Here is a 21,497-nt window from a genome sequence, read left to right as displayed (position 1 = left end):
GTGTGTTCTGACACAGCCCCTCTGCCAAGGAAAAACAACAGTGAGCGTGTGTGGATGTGTGTATATACAAAGGCTTTAAAGAGGATGTTGCTTGCATTTTTACAGCTTTGTTGAAGGGTTTGGTTGGGGTTCTTCTTTTAATACAAAAGGCTAAAGCAAATACAATCCAGAGAAAAGGATTTAAAAAAAATCTTTAATACTTTACCTACATGCATAATACCTGTAGAGCTCTGACACTCCCCAAGGAACATGTTTTATAATAAGTGTTTCAGGCTGAAAAATGACAACTGCTCAGAAAAACATTGCTACTGGCCAGTACTGCACATCCTGCCAACATGAGTGTTCATTCAGGAAGGGACACGATGAAGTCTTTCAGGGAAGTCTATCCCAGGATCCACACACCAGCTTTACAAGCTTTACCTTTCAGGTGTTCCCCACCTGCAGGAAGGTGCCAGTGCCATGAGACCCTCTCAGCGGGTCACAGCAGGAGCCCACACACCTCCACTGTGTGAGCTGAATCCTCCTGCTTTATGCAAGGATTTTTAGTTTTAGTTGTTTCTGGCAAATAGAAACAGGAATCTAACATGCCAAGCAGACTGCCACCTTTAAACCTTTCACAGAATCCCACAATGGTTTGGGTGAGAAGGGAACTTAAAGCCCATCCAGTGCCACCCCCTACCATGGGCAGGGACACCTCCCACTATCCCAGGCTGCTCCAAGCCCTGTCCAACCTGGCCTGGGACACTTCCAGGGATGGGGCAGCCACAGCTGCTCTGGGCACCCTGTGCCAGGGCCTCACCTCCCTCACAGGGAAGAATTCCTTCCAAAATGAACACAATGAACAACCAACTTCTTTTGATGAACACAAATGCTCACCACTGGCTTCAGCTGAGTAAATAGCCACCAACTAGGACAGTTCTCGTGCCAACACCAAGTTTTAGTCCTCTGAGGTGAACTTCTGCCTACATTTTGTCACCTTCAAGACTGCGAGGTAGGTATGGTCACTGGGTGGCTTCAAACGCCCATGAGCAAGCCCACTGCATGTCAGTCACTGAAAAATAAAGGATTTGTCTTTCTGAACAGAGATTTGGGGACTATGGAAGCTCTGAGTAGGAACTGGACATCTGAGAAACCTGGCCGAGTGGAAGGCGTCCCTGTGCATGACAGGGGGGTGGAATGAGATGCTCTTTAAGGTCCCTTCCCATTCAAACTATTGAGTGATTCTATGATCTACGTGTCCTCCTCGAATCCAAGGGCTGATATCAGCACATTCTGAATGAATTCACCTGTTGTACGTTCACAAGAACTTCCTAGGCCAGGCACATGGATATAATAATGTTTCTAAGGAGCAAACTACAGCACATCTGCTGTAGTTTTTTACAGTTTTCTTTGAGATTTTTACAGTTTTCTTTGAATTTACAGTTTTCTTTGAATTACCCAGCCACTGCCAGCATTAGAGGCAAGACATTTGCCTGGAAAGTCCATGCAATAATGTCAGCTCTTCCACTCCTCCTAAAGTATCCCAAGTTTTAACTGGGTTAGAATAAACCCCTCCACTCCTCTGGAGCAAGTCTCTTGGCCGGGTGGTCACCCATACACAACACTCATTGCAATACATTTGTGTACAACTATAAAAGGAGAAAATAGAATCACTTTATTTTCAGTATACAGACTAAATCCCACCATAAAATCAAGATAATGAGCAAGCACACATGAATAAAACACTCTGCACTTAAGCAAACCCCACTTTTGCCATGTGTGTGTTTCTGCAGGGGCTCTTGCAGCTCTCTGGCTGCAGCACTCCAGGAGCAATCCTCCCTCTCCTCCAACTCAAAAAACACTCCCAGTGTTCGTAAAGTGCTACATTTTCCTGTATGCCTTGAAATACTAGTTAGGTACAACACTATTTCATCATCTCTGCTCCCAAGCTACGTCCAGTCCCACTCCCACCCTTACATCAAAGCCACAATTATTTCTACAAGGAGGTAAAATCAGCAGGTTGTAGCAATACAACTCTTCAGAGGTGCAGAACGATGGCAAAGCGTGATCTGCAGCACAGACAGCGAGACAGAAATGCTCAACAGTTGTACCACACACATGCACATGATCACCTGTGTACAGCCTTCTTCATGGTGTGACTCCTTCCACGTCACACGCTTCTTTCACATTTAAAAACAAAAAACAGCCCTTGTCAAATTTAGCCCGTTTAAAGCTGCCAACAAAATTGGATTCCGTGTGCTATAAATGGGCATGTTATTGCTTGTAGTAAACTGGAGAAGTTTGGACCTACACATGAGATTGGCTTGCACAGCGGCAAGGTCAGCAGAGGCCCCTCAGCAGTTTTAGGAAGGGACCAGCTGGTATTTCCTGCACCCTTCACACTGGCTACAACACTGCAGTCCAAAACACACGTCGTACCATCCTCGAGCAAACAGCCCGTCTCCTCTGGCTCCTATTTGATACACAAGAGTGGCACAGGTAATTTTTGTACGTCCATCATGCTCATCTTGGCTCGGTCACCTGAAAATGGGTGGCGGGGCTGTAATGGCAAAGCAGTGCCAAATCTTCCCAGCACTCGTGTGTCACCAGAGCGAGCCGATATTCCTGCAGAGTTATGAGTTATCCAGCAAACACATGCTCACTGGATTTTCCAACTGCCAATGACCCACCTGGCCCAGGTGAACTTGGACCAAAGTGTTTAACAATCCAACCTTTACACCTTGTGCCTCCGAGTGTAAAGTTTACAACTCAGTGTCTTCAAGGAGTAATAAAGCAGCTCTTGGGATTTCTGCCAAGCCAACACTGACTCAAAGGCTCAGTACAAACTCATAGTGGTACAGGGCGACACCAGCCCATTCCAGACCCCCAGCCAGTCCTCACAGCTCACTCCCCAAAGTTCCTTTCTTTGCTAACACACCCTGACTACAACCCTGCTTTATAGCCTCTCCTGCTAACTATACTCTTCAGATCTGATTGCAACTGCTGCCCTTAACCTAACAAATATCATAGAATGGAGAGATTTTTTCCTGTCTACTGCTGCTCCAGATGCAATGCTATCTATAAAACCACAACTAATTCTTCCAGCAGATGATCCAAACCAGCACTGCTCTCCCACAGGACATGGGTGAGGGAGGGCTGCAGATTGCCAAGTCTCCAGGCTTTCTGCACCACAAAGTAAGGCAGCAACAAGCAGCCTTTGAAACAGCATCGTCTCTGTATTTTTCTCTACCATCAAATCCCTTTCCCACATAATTTAGTGAGTGAACTAGAGGCTTCTCTGGAGCAGTGGAAAAAAAGAGATGGTAAATAAATAACAAATTATAAGAACTAGGCCAATAGTTTTACAAAGTTTTCCTTTTTGGTACCAGCACTGAGCACTGCTCGTTTCCAGATGGAGAGAAATATAAAACACTTCAGTCTCTCTGTGAGCTTAAAGTCCAAGTGACTTCTGCACAATCTGCTTGGCAATTTTGTTAAATTGTTCTCTGTCTTCCCGCCACATCTTGGAGGCATCTACATTGGCTCCACTTTCATCATTTGGCTCTGAAACGAGAAAGACAAATGCAGGTGGGCAATGGAGCTTCTTGCTTCTTCAAGAATGCCACTTCCCCAAGGCTTTCATACAATTCTCCTCCTTGAGACTACAGAAACACTGCTAAGGCAAATCCAATGACAGCTCCTGGATTCCCAAAAGGCTCTGATTTAGCTGACTATAAGAGAAAGGATATCACAACAAAGTCGAGTTTAGGCAAGAAACAAGTGGCAGAGGAGCAGGACTTTCTTTTGTTTGTGCTTTCAGCAGTGGAGCCCCACCATGCACATGGCCAGCACAATGTGGCACCCCCAGGGTCAAGGGCTTTTAAAACCACATGTTTCTCCCTGCAGAACGTTTTTTTGTCTTGTTCTCCAGCTTCCCAGACACAAAGCCCCTCCAAGCAGGCTAGCCAAACAGGCTGTCACTTGTTGGGATGGCTTGTTCTATTAAAAACCAACAAAACAATCCAAGGAAACCCATAGAACATGCTTTCATTTCTGCAACATCTTTCACCCGATGATTTCGGAACGCTTTCCAAAGCACAGGAAGTGCTGCAGTCCCAGGGACTCCCCATTTTGCATGGAGGTAAGCAGAAACCCAGGATTTACCAGGTCTGTGGGCAGCACACAGCAGGATGCTGTCCCAGGGTTCCACAAGGCACTAACACACTCTACCCACTTCCCTTGACACACCAGTCCTCACCCACTCCAGCCCAGTTTATGGCAGTATCTCGGGCTCCCATCCTTCTCCCCACAATCCTGATGGTCCCCCTTAAAAACCAGCAGGTGTGCAGGTCACCCAGTCTGGTAAACTTGGGCTTACATTACCTGCAGAGCCAGGGCTCAGAGTTTTCCAGTACCCTGAAAGAAGCTGACCACTGGTGTTTTAGCCTAATTCCTCCAAAAGCCATGGGAAAACAGGATGCACAGGCAGAGAATGAGAGCAGGTGACTCCCACACTTACCAGTCCAGGTAAGGCTGCACCACAAACCAAGCTCTTGGAAGCCATGGGAAGCCCATGGGGTGCTATCTGCCTGCACAGCTTCCCAACAGCAGGTTGCTATTCCAAAGCTAAAACAGTCCCATGTAGGAATCTGTTGCTTGCTCTTTGGTCAACGTTGCAGCTTCTAAACCCATTTATCCTTCAAAACAGTTCTAAGGGACATGGCTCTGCCCTCTTCAGGCAGTTCAGTGGCTCTGTCCACAGTGTGGAAAATGATCCATCTTTCAGAGAGCTGATCCCTAGCCCTTGTTAGATTTAGGGAAAACCATCTGAAAGGCTCCACAAAAAGATTTTCACCCCAGGTCTCTTCTCAAGAAGCCTTCCTCTGAACCAGAGATGGTAGAGTGGGGCACATTCCCAGGCTGGGAATAACAAAGAGAAACAGAGTGTGCTGGCTTCTGAATCAGAGGCCATGGACTCCAGTGTACTGTACTGGTTAGGTTTGATAACCCTTCAGCTGCCAAAGCCAAATGCAACACAGGCTGTAATTCACAGCTTTAAGAGCTGAATGGACAGCACAGCAAATACAGAGAGGGTTTTGTCCAGGAGCAAGGAACCAGCTGAGCCTCTAGACCCACCTGACCCATCACTACTGGCTTGGCTGCTACCAACCTGGAAGGAAAGCCTTGCAGTCACCCCCAAACAGGAACACCTGTTACTAATTCAGCTGCATTTTTTCCAGCTCTTCTCAGAGCACTGGTTTACTAATAAATAAAGAAATACCAGGGCTTCAAGAACTGTGGTTGCTGCTGAGCAGCTTTCCATGTGCTTTGCTCAGTGACCAAAGCAAGAAGCAGGAGGCAGTTCCAGCTCACTCAGGAAGTGCAGACAGGACAGCAGTGCTCACCTGCCAGCATGCTAACGACAGACAAGAGGATCTTCTCCACACTCTGCACGGGACTCCACCGCTCTGCACTGCTCTCATATCCCATGGGATCATCCCCAGGAGCATGAAGGATGGAGATGCAGACTCTCCCATCTGGGTAAACTGCACAAAAAGTACAGAAGAGTGGTTGTTACTCAGTGGAAATGCTCAGCATCTTCAAATCAGTTCTGCGCATAGATCAGCCTTGAGACTTGGCTTTTCGATGACTAAAACTAAATCTAGGTTTAAATTTCCTCTTTAGGCAAGAGGACACAAAATTTGAAAGACAAAAACCTAGGAAAAAGCTTCTTTAAGCAAATCTAACAAACTCCTTCCCCACCAGAAATCTGCTGGGAGCGCTTGTGTCATTTAATAACCAGTGACAGGCTCCATGGGAAAAATGAACGATGCAGCCTGGTGGAATAAAGCAAGGATTTATGCACAGACACAGCTCCAAGCAGGTAACCAGTCCTACTTAAATGGAAATGAATGCACTGAATGCACATTGGAGTCCTCCACTGGACTGTGACCATGAAAAGGATTGCACAAAGGACGGAAAAGTGTTATGTTATATATATTATAAACCTGAGAAAAAATAAAGTGTTATGTTAGATATATTATGAACAGTAGAACTGATCTTTTTTTGAACATTACAGAAGAATTCCCACTTTTTTTTTTTTTTTTTGCTTAAAGCTCAGCTGCATTAAAGCACCTGGAAACAAGGAAACCTATGAATTAAGGATCCAGGTGCTTCCTCTCCCACCTTTAGCATAAGCAATGTGTCTGCAACAGTACAAGTTGTCTTCACAGAGACTGGACTCTACTGACTTGGTAATGAAACCAAAGGCTGAAGAGGCACCACAAAAGAAAACACTGCTCTAGCAATGTGGCCTAATTCTACAGCCTCCTGAGGAACGACAGCTTTAGTGCAATGATGTCAGGGCTTCTGTTCCTCAGGTGACCAAACTGGTGCCATTGCCAGGAAAGCAAGACAGAACAAAGTGGGAATGACTGCTGGAAGCAGCTGTGCTCATTTCCAGTTCCTTCCATTCACCCAGCTATGTCTGCCCGAGCACGTAAGCACCGTGGAGGACTTTTATTTACAGTCCTTCCTGCAGCCCCAGGCTGGGGACTGGAGCTGGTCTAGCCATAGCTGGAAGAGGTGAAAACAGCAGGTGCTGAATCAGCACTTCTTGCAAGTCAGGAACCCTCTGGTAGGAGGTATTTCAGTGGTGAGGGAGTCTCCTGTTTCTGTGCAGTGCCTCATTTAAAACAGCTGGAACACAGCGGCACAGTCGAGACATCAAAGGCTGATTCCAGGAAGACGTATGGATCTTCTCTCCCTCTGTTCAGGTGAGACCTGCCCCTGTCCAGCTGTGGGGCCCCCAACCTAAGGACATGGAGCTGTTGGAACGAGTCCAAAGGAGGCCACAGAGAGATGCTCTGGCAACAGGCTGGGAGAGCTGGGAACGTTCAGCCTGGAGAACAGAAAGCTCCAGGGAGACTTCAGAGTCCATTCCAGTGCTTAAAGGGGCTCCAAGAGAGCCAAAGAGGGGCATTGGACAAGGGGCAGGGGCTGCACACTGCCAGAGGGCAGGGTTAGATGGGATATTGGGAAGAAATTTTTCCCTGAGAAGGTGGTGGGAACCTGCCCAGAGAAGCTGTGGCTACCCCATCCCTGGAAGTGTTCAGGCTGGATAGGGCTTGGAGCAACCTGGGCTAGTGGAAGGTGTCCCTGCCTGTGGCAGGGGGTGGAATGGGATGGGTTTTAATGCCCCTTCCAACAATCCCTCCCAAACCTCCTATGATCTCCCCACGCTGACGCTCAGTACCAATGCAAGCAATGCCATTAATCACTACTCAGTTATTTTCACCAGAGCATCCAAGGAGGTCATTTTACTTTAAGAGAAGACAGTTCTGTGGTATCTCGATTCCCCCTCCACATAACACAAACTGCAAAGATGAGGGAACACACCAGACTTTTTAAACATTTTCATTGAGATTCCTCACAGGGAGAGGAAAAACCAGAAAAAGCACAGCCTGGCCACCCCTTTCTGCAGCCTCACTGGGTAGAACCAGCCCACCACAACCCCAGCTAAGAAGAAAGATTCAAGTGTCTACTTCAGTGATCTCAGCTTCAGGTTAAGAAGACTCCAAGTCACAGGACTCTAAAGAGCTGAGCTGACCATCCAGTATGTTCCAATTATCCCATGGAAGAAAACACCCATGTGCAAAGCCACTCTTTAACACAAGAGTCAGGCAATTTGTGCTTCTCCACACCCCACTCCTCCTGGCAGTGCTGCACACAACACAGCTGCGAGCAGTGAACCTCAAGCCAAGGCCACAGCTGGAGCTGCAGGCACAAGGATTTGCTCAGGGAGACCAGTCCTGGCAAGAAGTTTGGGTAAATTAGTCCAGCTGGAACAAGGTGCTGACATGGCTACAACTGCTTCCAAGTGCCAAATGCTGCCCTGCTGTGAACATCAGAGCTCCAGAGGTGATGCCACACGGCCTTGGGCACGTCCACACAGTTCTGTGCTGTGACATGCAGGTGTGTTTTCCACAGGAGAACAGAAAGATGTGGATTAAATGGGCAAGAACCTGCAGTGCTTCCAGAAGGGAATAACAGAGAAACTTCAAGAAACTGCAAAATTCCTTGTATATAGGATGAAATAAATTGATTCCCAGCTGAGATTATCACCTTTGTTTTCCAAGTGCAAGAATGTCAGCTGAAGAGGAAGCACTGGGCAGGAGCACAGCGTTTGCCTTTTCCTGCTCTTGAGAGTCAGAGACCTGACAGCCTGAACACAGATCGAGCCCATCAAACCCAGGTAGTAATAAACAACCTTTGCACAATCCATGCTGATTCAGCAGATGTCAAAAGAAATGATTTTACACAGAATTCCAAGGCTGATTCCAGAAAGTAGCAGTCCAGGCTGCAAACAGGGACTTCAAGGTTTTTTCATCCAAGGCTCAAACCTTGCAATTACTCTCACTGAATAATAACGTCACCATCATAAATTCACTAAGGTTGGAAAAGATCTTTATGATCATGGAGTACAACTCAATCAGTACTGCAGAGCAAAGGCCAGCAAAGTTTTAATATTAAACACCTGCAAATGTGTTTGCTTGGACAGAGCACTGTGTATTGCAGAGAGATCCCCTCAGAAATGTTAAACAAACCTAAGATTTCCTGGGGCAAAAGCCATGCTGCCTAATAAAGCTGCAGCCATGAACAACTTTTCAGTCATTAAAATAACACCAAAAATACCCAAATACAAGCCATAGAGCAAGACTGGGTTCCTGGTGTGTTGGGAACCAATGCTCCCAGGCACATGGTGGGATTCTTGGGGTGTCCTGCACTGAACACCGTGATCCTGATGGGTCCCTCCAAACTCAGCAATACTGTATGATTCTGTGTCCGGAAAGAGCCTGTATTAATTCACTAAGTGTCACATCCTGTACAGAAGATTTAAAGGCAAGGAATTTGCTGGAATCCTTATTGGACTGTTTATGAGCAAAAGGTTTATGAGGAATAATGGGATAAAGAGAAAAGGACCCTAAGACAGAGCTGAACTGCCGGGCAGCTGAATGCTCATCCTGCGTGCTCAGGGCTGGAAAGGGAGAGAACCACCCTCAGGAAGGATGCTGGCTCTCCTGCTGCAAAAGCTGCTTTTTAAGTTGCACAAGCAACCCACTCCCCCGTGCATCCTGCTGCATCAGACTCACTGTTGGGATGGAACATCTCGCACGTGAACCTCATCTTCGGAGGACTCAACGGGTAGTCGAGTGGAAAACTCAGGATAGCAGGGAAAACCCCATACTCGAAACAGGTGTCTTCAGGACCCCTAGAAACAGATAAAATGTTATTCACCAAATTTTTAACCAGCTCTTTCACCCAAGTTCTTGTCTAATGAGATGTGAGAGGCGTGGGTTATAGCATCTTCTCCAGGAAACAAAGAGTTAAGGTGCTCTTACCCCACACCTCATAAACTTAAATCCAAATATGAGGCTTGGGAGGCAAGGGGGAAATCAAAGCTTGAACACTAAATTACTAGGAAGGTCACAACACTGTTTAATTAGTAGGGTGTGTCTGGATATAATTGGAGTATCTGGCTCCAAGGCATGTTCCAGGATTTGAGTGTCTGCACGTCAAGCGAAAGCAGAGGCAGGTGTGGAACTCCTGTGCCTTTGAAGATACTGTTATGCTCTACAAGACAGAGATGTCAAATGCTGGAGCTCAAAATTAATTTATAAACCCCACAGAGATCCCAACTGCCAGCGTCTAGCACAACCACACAAACACTTATCACTGTCTGATGCAGAAAACACAGCAAAGGTTTGTAAAAATAAAAACACAGCTCAGAGTCCATAATTGTCAGAGGAGAGGCAGGACAACAATGTGTCTTTGCAGACTTCAGGTACTGAGTCTGCCCTCGCTCAAGTGCAGGTGGAGAACAAATGGCTTCATCAGGGTTCTTGTAGGAACATTTCCTTATTGTGTTCAGAATCTAGTTCAAAGTGCAATCGAGTTGAGAACATAAAGACAATTATTTTACCCTGCCTACATAAAACACTTGTGGAAAGTGAGCAAAAAACAAGTTTATTAGCCATGATTTATTCCAACTTGATGAACCATCTGGAAGTTGTAACACAAACATGATTTCCCTTGATTGGAAAGATGACGAAAAAAGCTTCAGCACTGAAAATCGTAGCCAAGGAAACCTCATGTATTTAGTAAAAAGGCCTTCAAACAAAGGTTCCACTGTCTGGGAAATAAGGGTTAGGAATATATTCATGCCTCCTCCTCCCAGTCCCCATTCTCTATGCCAGAAAGAACATTAAAGTTGGAGGCCAGCAAATCCTAAAGCCCTAGAAGACTTACTCTCTCAAACTTTGGGAATCAAAAGACTTGGCTGGCAGATAAACACAAGAACTATGTGATTTAAACATGAATATTGACACTGGCAGGTAAGCTAAGAGAAATGCATCAACATTCTGCAAGAATGAAAGCTAAACCATCTCAACCACTTTGTTCCCTTTCTGTCCTTTTCCCTAAATTTAGTCAGGATTCAATTCACATCTGAGAGTAAACTGACTGCATTTTTTCATGACCGTTTTAATTCCAGCTGCATTTTAAAGGCTTATTGTTGAACTTCTGAGAGTATGTACATACAGGCATTGAAAAGCTGGTGGGTGTCTATGTTCTGTTTTGAGAGCAAACCCACAGCCTTAAGGGCTCTTCTGTCAAATACACTCAACCCAACATACTCCATTTTAGGCCCTGCATTATGTGAGCAAAATGCTTTTGTTTTAGCCACTCAGTGCTGCCAGGATCAACTTCAAAGAAATTACTAAAGTTAATCCAAGACAGCATTTGCAACTACAAAACACTCAGCATTTGAACTTGAGAGCATCACTTTTAGCTCACAAAGGACATTGGCAGGGCCAGGGAGGTAAGAGCATGGCAGCTTCTGCAATCACCCCCCTGCTCTGCAGTGATTCCAAAGCTGACAGAAGATGGAGCATGAAAATGAGAAGCTCTGACCTCCAGGAGCTGCCTGTTACTCATGCAAGGGGCAGAGAAGCGCAGTGGGTATCCACCAAATAGGAGAGGGAAGTACCTCGAGGAGGACAGCTAATGGGAATTGTTTAGTTTGGAGAAAAGGCTCCTCAGGGGGACCCTTCTCCTACATGGAGGGTGCAGCCAGGTGGGGGTTGGGCTCTGCTCCCAGAGAACAAGAGACAGGTCAAGGGGAAACAGCCTCAAATTGCAACAGGGGAAGTTTAGGTTGGATATTGGGAAAAATTTCTTCCCTGAAAGGGTTGTTCAGCCTTGGCACAGGCTGCCCAAGGCAGTGGTGGAGTCACCATCCCTGAAAGCATTCAAAAAACATGTGAATGTGGCACCTGGGGACATGGTTTAGTGGTGGATTTGGCAGTGCTTGACAAATGGTTGGAATTAATGGTCTCAGAGGTCTTTTGCAACCTTAATGATTCTGTGATTCTAATTCAGGTCCACATACATCTGCAAATGGCTTATTTGTAAAAAGATGCTGGAAAAACACCAAACCCCACAACCAAGATGCCCAAAAGGGGAATGGAAACAAAAGTCATAAGCCTAATTATAGATCTAATTACCTTTCTAAACAGCTTTGTGATATGTTGACTTCAATTTATACTGTTTAGTTTTCTTTGGGCTAATAAAGTTCTTAACCATCACATGCTTTTGTGTCTTTTGGGGATAAACTTTAATAGCAACACACACTTGTACATGCCAACCAAAGAGGGCAAAACTTGGCCCTGAAATGTTAAATCCATGAACACAACACAGCCTGAAGCACCTCATGCAGTGCTAGGGAATTGAGCAACATAAGGCAAACTCTCCTGAAATGATGTTGCAAAGATCTGGCTTTCAAGAATACTCCCCACCTCCGGCCTTCGGAAAGGTTTTCACGTGGTTTTTTCGGTTCTGTGCCCATTACACTCACTTTGGGAGTGTAAGATCTGTTCTCCCCTTTAGAGATGTCACTACAGCCATAACATTTGTATGATTCACATTCCTCCAGCATTGCTGCTGCAGGCAAGAAGACTGGAGAAACAAATTGTTATTTCCATTATTTAAAAATGCATTATTTTATCTCCAAGCCAAGCTCTTACATCAATCTGTGTAACATTACCCAGCCTACCTTTGAACTGATAAATGAGAGATGTCTTTTCTCTCTTAAGTCTCTTTTTTTTTAAAGTTATGTGCCATTATATGTGCTCTAGCTTTATATAAATTGGGTGAAGGAAAAGTATTCTGTTCTTTTCACAATTATGTTACTTACCTTTTGCACTTCATCTATCTAAAATTTTGAAGGCAGCTTTACTCTCATTTTCTCATCTGCACACCTCATTCCCTGAATCTCACACAGCATATTTGAGATTACAAAACACTGGAGAAGATCACCACAGACAAATACAAACAAGTCATGTAACTTGCTTTTCAAAGGTATTGCAAACACTGCTACTAACAGGGTTTCTAAAGGGATGAAAGTAACCAAATGTGTTTAGGGCAAACATGTTTCCATTGTATCACAGCTTCCAAATTGAGCAGATCTTAAAATATAACTTTATTATGACACACACACAATACAGAAACCAAAATTAAAGCACCTCCGCCTCTCATTTTACGCTGACAAAGACCTGAAGCTCAACACTCAGCACTTTCAAGAGCTTTCAAGTCTGCAAGCAGCTCCTCTGCTCTTTAAGGATGTGATAGGAAACATCAGAAAAGGTATTTTCTAGGCGATTCAGAAGTAGTTCTGAGTGTCCCTCAGGAAACCTCTACTCAGCCACACCACCTCTGCTGTGAGGAAGTACCAGTAAGCAGGAATTTCCTTCCATATTCCAATAAGTGCATTAAACCCTCTGGGATTTCCACACTCCCAGCAATCACAGCTGTCTGACCCCAAAATCTGGCCCATCACGAAGCACAAGTGCTGACTATGCCTCTCACAGAAAGCATAAGACCCTGCAGCCAAAATCCCTGGTGTCAGGCAACAAAACAACCTATTTCCATGCTAAGCGTTTATTTTCAGGGGACTGAGCTACCAGGAAGCACAACCTGTTATCCCAGGAGAAATCACTGCACATAAGCAGAGGCATTTGCCAACTCTTGCCATCACTGAGCAAACAAGCAGTGGTAATCTAAACCTCCACTTACCAAGGTCTAAAATAACTCAGAGGCTCTCGCTTGCCGTGCAGCAGGATCACCCACACAGCCGGCTTGTGTGGAATAGGGAATTCGCTACAGCTCGCCATGCTTTTGTACTGGTTGCATGCCTGAGCCCAAGAGACAGAAATCTTGTTTTTCATCCCTAGACAACACATTCCAAGCAAACCAAGCTAGGAAAACTCTGCCACCCACGCCAGCTGAGAATCTCATCAGTCAGCACTGGTGGTTGGAGGGAAAACCTGCCCAGATCACAGCGGGCACGGAGCGAGTGGGGCCACAGCCACTGCCTGCTGCCCCCAGAGTCCCCCGGGACAACCCAGCCCTGGCTGAAGGAAAGGAAACCACTGGTTCTTACCAAAGGAATCCTGAAATACAGAACCAGGATCTACCCTGACAACAGACCACCAGCTTCAAGGTGGACTTGGTGGTCTGGAGCTTCTTCACGTTTTAATTGTGCGGTATTTGCATAAATTGTCAGATGTGAGCGACAAATGTCTTTTTTCCTCTTCCCTACCATTTTAGAACTTTATTTTATAAAAAATCACCAGTTATTCCATGTACTCAAAGTTCCCAAAGAAGGTACAGCACGAATAAGAGCATAAGCAAGAGAGAAGACAACCTGTAAGATAGCCGGGCAAAAAGATTTTGTCTTTTCATGGTAAATTTTGCTACCAACAACCACACCCATCAGTTGGGGAGTGGAAGAGAGAGAACACAGCTTTGTAAAGGAGTCTTCATCACCCCCAAAACACAGCAGGTCACAATCAGAGCTATTCACCAACAGAAGAATGCATCTCTTTCCACACAAAACCACTGCATCCAACTCTTGGCAACACCAACCAATTCACGAAGTGTAAAGAACTTCAAAAGAATTTTTGCTTAAATTTTAATACTTTTTCTGATCAAAACTTTTCAATTTTTCCTGAAAAAATTTGAATAGTAAGTAAACTAATTTTAGACATTGATTTTTTTTCTCCTGTCACTAATAATCCGTGTATTTTGCTCCACTTAAAAGCTGTCCTGCATTTGCAGTTAGGCAGCATTCCAACAGGTCTGTGTGATCTACAAGCAACTGTTTTGTTTCCTACAGTGTTTCTAAATGTAATGTATATCCAAGGGAACCCAAATGAGGATTCCTGGCAGATTTGCAAGCTTATTATTATGACACCTGTACAAAAAGTTACCCTAACAAGTTGTACACATCACCAGTGCTGCTTCTGTCATGCTGTTTAAAGTCCAAATGTAACTCCCTGTTTGGATCAGAGGAGTTTCCAGCCCCAAGGCAGGCCAATGCTGATGTCATGCAGAACTGATAGTACCTTTTTACATTCTTGCTCTCCTAGAAGCTCATCACAGCAACTGCTGATTTAAGACACCAAACAGTATTAACTCACATGATCAGGGCTTCCCATTCGAAGAAGTTCTCTTCATTCATGGGACCTGTGAAATAAACCAGAACAATGCTCAGTGCTACCTGAACACAAGGTTACAGCTCCAGAGTGCACAAACCCTGCTCGGCTCCTCACCTGCCACAATCCCTTCTGGTGGGTTCAGGGTCAGCTCTGCAAAAACAGAAACACAAGGAAGATTGAGGTGACCTGCGAGCCCAAACATTTCAGGGGGTGTTTGAGTTGCCACAGCTTAGCACAGGGGCCCCACCACCATTGCTTAATGCAGGACAGTGTTCTAGACAAAATTATTTGGCACTTTGGGGTTTTGCAGGCTCCTAGAACCAGCCTTGGAGTCACAGAATTGTTTAGGTTGGAAAAGACCTCTAGGATCATCGAGTCCCCCATTTTCACAGAGGCAATAATTTAAACCTGAGAAGGAAGACAAAACTCTTTTCACAAAGCCTGGGAAACACTCTTCTCTTGCACCTCTTTGCTATCTGCTGGATACTATAACAGCCTGAAGTTTGTACTCCTGTAACCTCTCTGCACCCATTCAGGCTTGATGCACCTCAGTGCAAAACCCAGAACAACACAAAAACAGGTGAAGCAGACACAAGAGATTTGACAAGCAGCTCTGTTCCCCAAATTCTATCCAACTCCTGCGTGGCCTGGAAAATGTGAGTAAAGAAAAAAAAGAAGCAGCAATCAAACAGCCACGGCTGCACACAGCACCTCTGGATTCATCAATCCTCACTTTCTCTAGGAAACTGATACAATTCCAAATTTGTGAAATAACCTTTGGCATCAGCACCTTATTTCAAGCTGGTGAAGGCCAGTACACCACGTGCTGATAAAATAACCACCAGATTTTCTCCTATCTAGTGGACTGATCATCAGTTTCTAGTTTCTGATGTTCTGCAGGGAGGCAGCAGCAGCTGAGGCACAGCTCAGCTGCTAACATGCAACCAATGGGCCAGCAGTCCCAGGGGCTCAACACCAGCCCCAAGGCTCCAAGAGAGCCATGGGGCAGCCACTGGAACTGGTGGCAGGAGGTGACACTCTCAGCTGCTTCTCCAGCACTGGGTTCCTAACCAGTGGCCTCTGGAACACCAGTGGCCAGTAACACACACATAACACAGCCGTAAGAACCACCACATGCATCCCCACGCAGGAAAACAAGCAGGAACACGGACCCAGGGAATATGTGAAGTCACAAACCAATAAATGAGACACTTGACCTAGCTTCTGTTTAGGCTGTAGGTGAAAATTGTGGGTAGTGCTGTGAAGAACAGATTTTTGTCTTAAAACAGCTCCTGTACTGCAAAGATGATGCTGAGATGCATTGCCAGGAGAGATCATGAAACTCTTCTGTTTGCTCAGGGTGCCCTTAACCTTGGCACAACCCTCTCTGAAGTTCCAAATCCCAGCAGCAGATTGAAACTCAGCCTTACGGTTTTCCTGGCATTCCATGGCAGGCTTTTCCACGTTCACAGGAGTCTCCAATAGCTTTTCTTGTTGATGTTTTTAGACAGAACGAGGGAGATGTCAAACACAGGAGCTCCTGGAATCATTTTGCTCCATCTTGTGGCTCTCTCTAAGAAGAGGATCCCTCCGATGTTTCCTATGATTTCCCTGGAAAAGCTGGCAGCAGTCCCTGTGTATCCCCTGCGGTGGGCAGCCACATGGAAGTGTGTCATACAGCACTCTGCTCCAAGGAGAACAGGGGCAATGGGAAGAAACAGCCAAAGCCCAGAGGGCAAAGGGTCATCATGAGGACAGAGGGTCAATTCTCCACTCCCCTGCTCAGCTTTCCCCTCAGAGAAAGAGGTTTCCACCCTTAAGGATCAGGTGAAGTAGAAACAGGGCATTCAGGGACACAGGAGCTTTGATTCTGAGTGGTTGCTGGTCACTGGGAAAGGAAAAACCCCTTTTCCACGGGGATGGTAACATCCTACCCTGTGATTTCTCTAGAGTTGTTCAAAAGGAAACTGTGAGCCCAGTTTTTGGAGAGGCACAACATGAACTGCTGGGAGCTGACACAGCATCAGCTGCTACAGCTCACCAGAGCCTCCAAAACAGGGTCACTTCAATGGAATGTTAGACGGGGTGTGGCCACTTATTTGTAAGTGAGCAGCAGAAAGCAGTGAAAGGCTAAAACCAATGCTCTGATCACACGCAGAGCGACTCTTGACAGACCAGCTAGGCCAAACAGTCCCACTCGGTGAAGAAATTTTCCCTAAAAGCCAATCTAAACCTCCCCATGTCCAACTTTTTATTTGCTCCCTGGGAGCAGAGCCAGACCTCCACCTGGCTCCACTCCCCTGTCAGGGAGTTGCAGAGCACCCCCAGCTCCCTCAGCTGCTCCTGGTGCTCCAGCCCCTTCCCAAGCTCCATTACCCTTCTTTGGATAGCAAGGAGCTGAGCCCTCTGCCCATGCTGAGCAGAGAGAGTATCCAGATAGATCCTGTTGGAAACAGCTTACCAGAGGTTAACAGTCCATGGAACCTCAGTGGAACGTGGAGAGCTCTGTAACAAGTCAAACAGCACAACCCACACTGTTCAGAAATGTGTTGTGCAGCTTTAGATAACCAGGGCAAAAAACTACCCCATGTCTGGTCCCTAAAGACCCCCAAGAAGACATCAAGGCGAAACCAGCTCTGCATCAGTTTGTGTATTTCTGGCTAACATAGCATCTTGAGCCATGCATTCATGTTAAAGTGGAGTTATTCCCTGTGAATCCAGTGCTGGAATATAGTAATGCCTGCTTCTGAATACTACATTGGTGTTAAGGAGTTTTATTCTGGATTTTCGGGGACATTCCTACAGAGCAAATGCATGAGCAACAACATCTTATTAAGGGGTTCCAAAAGGCAGAAGGACAAGCAGTTAATTTGGAAAAAGAACAAACCAGCAAACTAGGAGAGGAATCAGGTTTGAAAGACGTAAAGGGGAAGGCCAGGAAAAGTCTCTTCTAAGTCTTGCTTGTAAGCCTAAAACAGAGCTGACACTAGGCAAGTGTGATGCTTCTATTATGAATTCGGGGCAGATTTGCTGCACACACTCGATCAATGCCTTCCTTTCCATTTCACTGCTCTCTGTGGAGTCATTATCAGCCAATTACACCTTGGAGATGGTTCTCAGGAGAACTGAAAACATACCTTCTTGATAAAGCACTGAAGAGACTGAAAAGATCATCCTTAAAAGAGAAGTTCAACAGTATGTTTCCTAAAAACTGCGGCCATTTAGCAAACTTCCAAAGGGATTAAAAGCCCAGGACTCAGGAAATACGGGCACATGCTCCCTGCAGTATCTGACAGCATCTGGACTGAGATGCCTGAAAACAATCAGTTTTCTTCTGACTCCACATAACTCTCCCCAGGCAGAAAGGATAGGAAGTACCCACTGAAGCACTGCCAGGTTCAGAAAGTTTATTATTCCTGTGGCTTCCCAAATCTCACAATTAACATAAATCTCTTATTTTCAACCCGACAGCACTTCCAAAGAAACCCATTGGCATTACAATCCACTGCTCTGCTCTGTTGCCTGTTTGTACCAGGAAGGAAATACAGTGCATACAATCAGGCACTACAATTCTCGGGTCTCTAGAGATTCAATTCTTTCAGGGTAACCCATTTTAGATTCAAAATTTCAGCCAGCATAAGACATCTTTAAGATCTTACATCAAGAAACAGTAAACACAGGAAAAGAAGGTTTCCATCTCTTAATTCTCACAAATATAAGCTACTGAGAGACTTATGTCAGGCCTTAATACTATTATACATCTAGAATTAATAACAGACATATGCTCTAATAAAAATTATGCTCTTTTTTATATCTGATTTTTTTTGTTTTTAAAGCTTTAGCCAAACTAGTTCTGGCAGAGTAGATAATAAATCTGAGAAAGCAAAAAGCCAAACATGCAAAGATCTAAATGAGGACAAAAACCGCAATGGGTGTCATCTGGATGTCCACAACCACCTTCCCTTTCTTCTTTAAAAGGAAAGAAAACCAGTGCAATTTCACAGCCTCTCCCAAAATGCAGTAATATATCTGGGCTCCAACAGGTAGAAACTCCTCACAATGTCAAGAATTTTTCACAGAAGGAAACAACAGATCTTTATTTAAAGACTTAAACATGTGTGTGCACACTCACAGAAAAAATCAAAGACAAAAACTGAAGAAGAAAAAAAGGGAAAGAATTAGAAGTCTGGTAAGGAAAATACATCCACCAGCAAGGCACTGACTGCCAAACACCACTGTCATGACTAGAAGTAATTAAAGGGAAGAGATAGAGGAGAAGAGGGAAAGTAAAGCAAAGAGACTGTGCCCACAACTTTGTACATAACACATACAAGATTTCATCCAAGGTGGGCAGTCAGGAGCGGGTCACTGAAAACCATTTCCATGCCCACATTCACCCAGGGCCTCACAGTGCCCACGTCCACACCAGCAACATGCATCATCAGGAGGGAGAAACTTCACACTGAGCTGAACCTCAGACTCCAGCCCTGTCCCAAGGTAGGACTTGCTCTTCTTCTGCAAAATGAAACAGCAGAACTACCTATAACCAGGAGCTACTTTTACTTTTCAAAATAACTTTTGCTGAAAATCTCTACAGGGCTAAGAACTTCTGAAGAGCTACAACTAACTGTCAGTCTTTAGTGAAACACTAGGGAAGGGGTTGTAAGTCAGGCTCGATTCTGGGGTTTGTAGCAAGGTTTGATGTGCTAAAGGAAAATAACAAAGCGGGACGTGCAGCAGAGGGGAATCCACAGACACCAAAATGTCTGGCTTACTGCACTGTTGCAGCTCAGGTTTCCAGAAAGCACTGTGCAATTAACAACTGCGAGTTGCATTCATTTTTCACAATACTGTGTTGTATTGGACGTGGGAAAGCGTTTGTAAAGGCAGATCACAGACAAAACGTTATCTCTGTTCATGACTAGTGTTACCCTGGGAAACCAGGCAGAGGAGATTCACCTCATGTCTGCCTGTGGCATTAAGTCAAAATCTTTCTGAGGTCATTTCATATTATTTTTCCTAAAGATTTCATTCATACAAGACACTCCAGTAAGATCTCTGTGCTCCCCAACAACACAGGATCATAAATGTTTTTTTGAGACTTAGGGGATAGATATGAGAGGACAGAAGCAGTGCCAAGTCTTTCTGTGGTTGTTTTTCAGGTCACTGCCTCTGGATTACACGGGAAAATGCAGATTTCTAGGACACGCTCTGTCAGCACAAACTTTACCCATGCAGCCGCGGAGCTCGCTCACCACCCCCAGCTGTCAGTGGCAGCAGCCTGAGCACTGGGTGTGGGGCCCTGGCCACCCAAACATCTGTGTGACAGCTCAGCTTAGAGACCTGTGCTCTGCAGAGCAGCCTGAGAACAGGCACCGTGTTGGCAGGAAATGTGTGTCTATAAATACTCTCTTTTACACAGGCTGGAGTCTTCCACTAAATGATGACAGAGGGAAACAACTCCCCATCCCTGGACAGTCTGGGGAGCACAGTAAGTGATGTTCCTTGGAGCAGAAGGCCAGTTCTTAGAGCCCAGCTCCCTCCATCCTCACCAAACATTTCTTTTCTCCATTCTACTTCCTCGCTGTAAATAAAAGCCAGAGCATCAAAGCCCAAAAGCACCTAGGTAAACAAACAAATATTGTTTGCCAACAAAAGGCACCTTTGGACACCTCTCAAACTCATCAGGGAGCAGATGAGCCATCCCAGAAGAACTGGCATTCCCAGAGGGCCCCAGCCTGTCTCTGCTCCCTGTGGTGGGACTGGTGAGGATCACTGTTCGCCACCCCCTGCAGTCACGTCTCACTCTGATTTTTAAACAAACAAGTCTATATCCTTGGTTACTAAATCCGAGTTTAAATCCTCTTACTAACCACTCTGCTTCCATTAAGGACTTCACAGAATTACAGAATTTTTCAAGTTGGAAGAGACCTTAAAGCTCATCTCGTTCCACCCCTTGCCGTGGGCAAGGACACCTTCCACTAGCCCAGCTTGCTCCAAGCCCCGTCCAACCTGGCCCTGGACACTTCCAAGGATGGGGCAGCCACAACCAGAAGGTATTTGTCCTGACAAACAGCCCTAATTATCTTTGATGTAACAGAGCTCTGCATCAGAGATTTCCATACCTGTATCCTGGTCCATCTGGAAAATTTAAGAGGGAAAAGCATCATAATAACTGGCCACTTGCCCAGGCTTCCCAGCCTCCCCGTTCACTAAGCTCCCGGAGCCACGGAATCCCAGAGGTGCCACCCGCACACCACCCTCCCCTCGGTGTCCCAGCGGGAGGGTTCCGGGCAGGACCCCCTTCCCACAGCCTCCTCAAAGCCGGCAGTACCCCGTACCCGCCCGGTGACCCTCACCCCCGCCCCGGAGAGCTCTATCCGGACGCAGAGAGGACCCTGCAGCCGGCGGGGGAAGGAACAGCGGCCGGCGGGGCACGGGGAGCTGCCCCGGGCGCCGAGAGGGAGGCCAGCGGCCTGGCCTGGCCTGCCCCCCGGCCGCCACGGCCCCGCCCGGCCCGCGGGCCCTCCCGGGCTTTGGCAACGATCTTGCCAGGAGGGCAGCGCGAGGGGCCCGGGGAGCGCGACTCACGCTTGTACTCGGCCATGAGCCGCTTCAGCGCCGTCCCCGCCATGGCGCGGCCCCGCCGCCGCTTCCGGGTGCGCGGCCAGAGCGGCCGCCGGCTGGCAGGGGGTGGAGGGCGGCGCTCTAGCCCGCCGGCTTCTCCTCTATGGTAGCGCCCAGTCCTCCGACCGGCACCACGCGCGGTAGGAACGCACCGGGAATTCGCTGTGGGAAACGACGGGAACGCGGCGGTGGGAGGACAGAGGAGAATACGCAAAATGCCCCACGGAGCGGGAGTTGTGCGGTTTGTAGCTGGGCACACCCTTCGGATTCCCTGGCGCAGTCCGCCCACCGCCTTTCCCGCAGGGATGGGCCGCAGAGAGAGCGAGGCAGGAGCCC

General features: G+C 46.4%; 1 protein-coding gene across 1 annotated transcript; it reads right to left on the bottom strand.

The window, feature by feature from the left end:
- Positions 1-1,623: 1,623 nt before the first annotated feature.
- On the bottom strand, positions 1,624-21,212 carry UBE2G2 (ubiquitin conjugating enzyme E2 G2). Its single transcript, XM_039556878.1, has 6 exons — positions 21,126-21,212; positions 14,649-14,684; positions 14,517-14,562; positions 9,132-9,250; positions 5,385-5,525; positions 1,624-3,543 (listed from the first exon to the last, which is right to left on the bottom strand). The coding sequence occupies exons 1-6, from the start codon at positions 21,166-21,168 to the stop codon at positions 3,431-3,433; spliced, it is 498 nt and encodes a 165-aa protein (XP_039412812.1). The 5' UTR covers positions 21,169-21,212; the 3' UTR covers positions 1,624-3,430.
- Between the last annotated feature and the right edge of the window lie 285 nt (positions 21,213-21,497).

This window comes from Corvus cornix, chromosome 9, assembly GCF_000738735.6.
Source record: "Corvus cornix cornix isolate S_Up_H32 chromosome 9, ASM73873v5, whole genome shotgun sequence".
Classification (NCBI taxonomy): domain Eukaryota; kingdom Metazoa; phylum Chordata; class Aves; order Passeriformes; family Corvidae; genus Corvus; species Corvus cornix.
Note: the sequence above shows the minus strand (reverse complement) of the source record. Positions and strands in the feature narration are given on the sequence as shown.

Coding starts and splice junctions, on each gene's coding strand:
- UBE2G2 (XM_039556878.1), bottom strand. CDS start 21,168: ATGGCGGGGACGGCGCTGAAGCGGCTCATGGCCGAGTACAAGC. Junction 14,685..21,125: donor GCTCATGGCCGAGTACAAGC/GTGAGTCGCGCT, acceptor CTGTTTTTGCAG/AGCTGACCCTGAACCCACCA. Junction 5,526..9,131: donor CGAGATGTTCCATCCCAACA/GTGAGTCTGATG, acceptor CTTTTTGTGCAG/TTTACCCAGATGGGAGAGTC.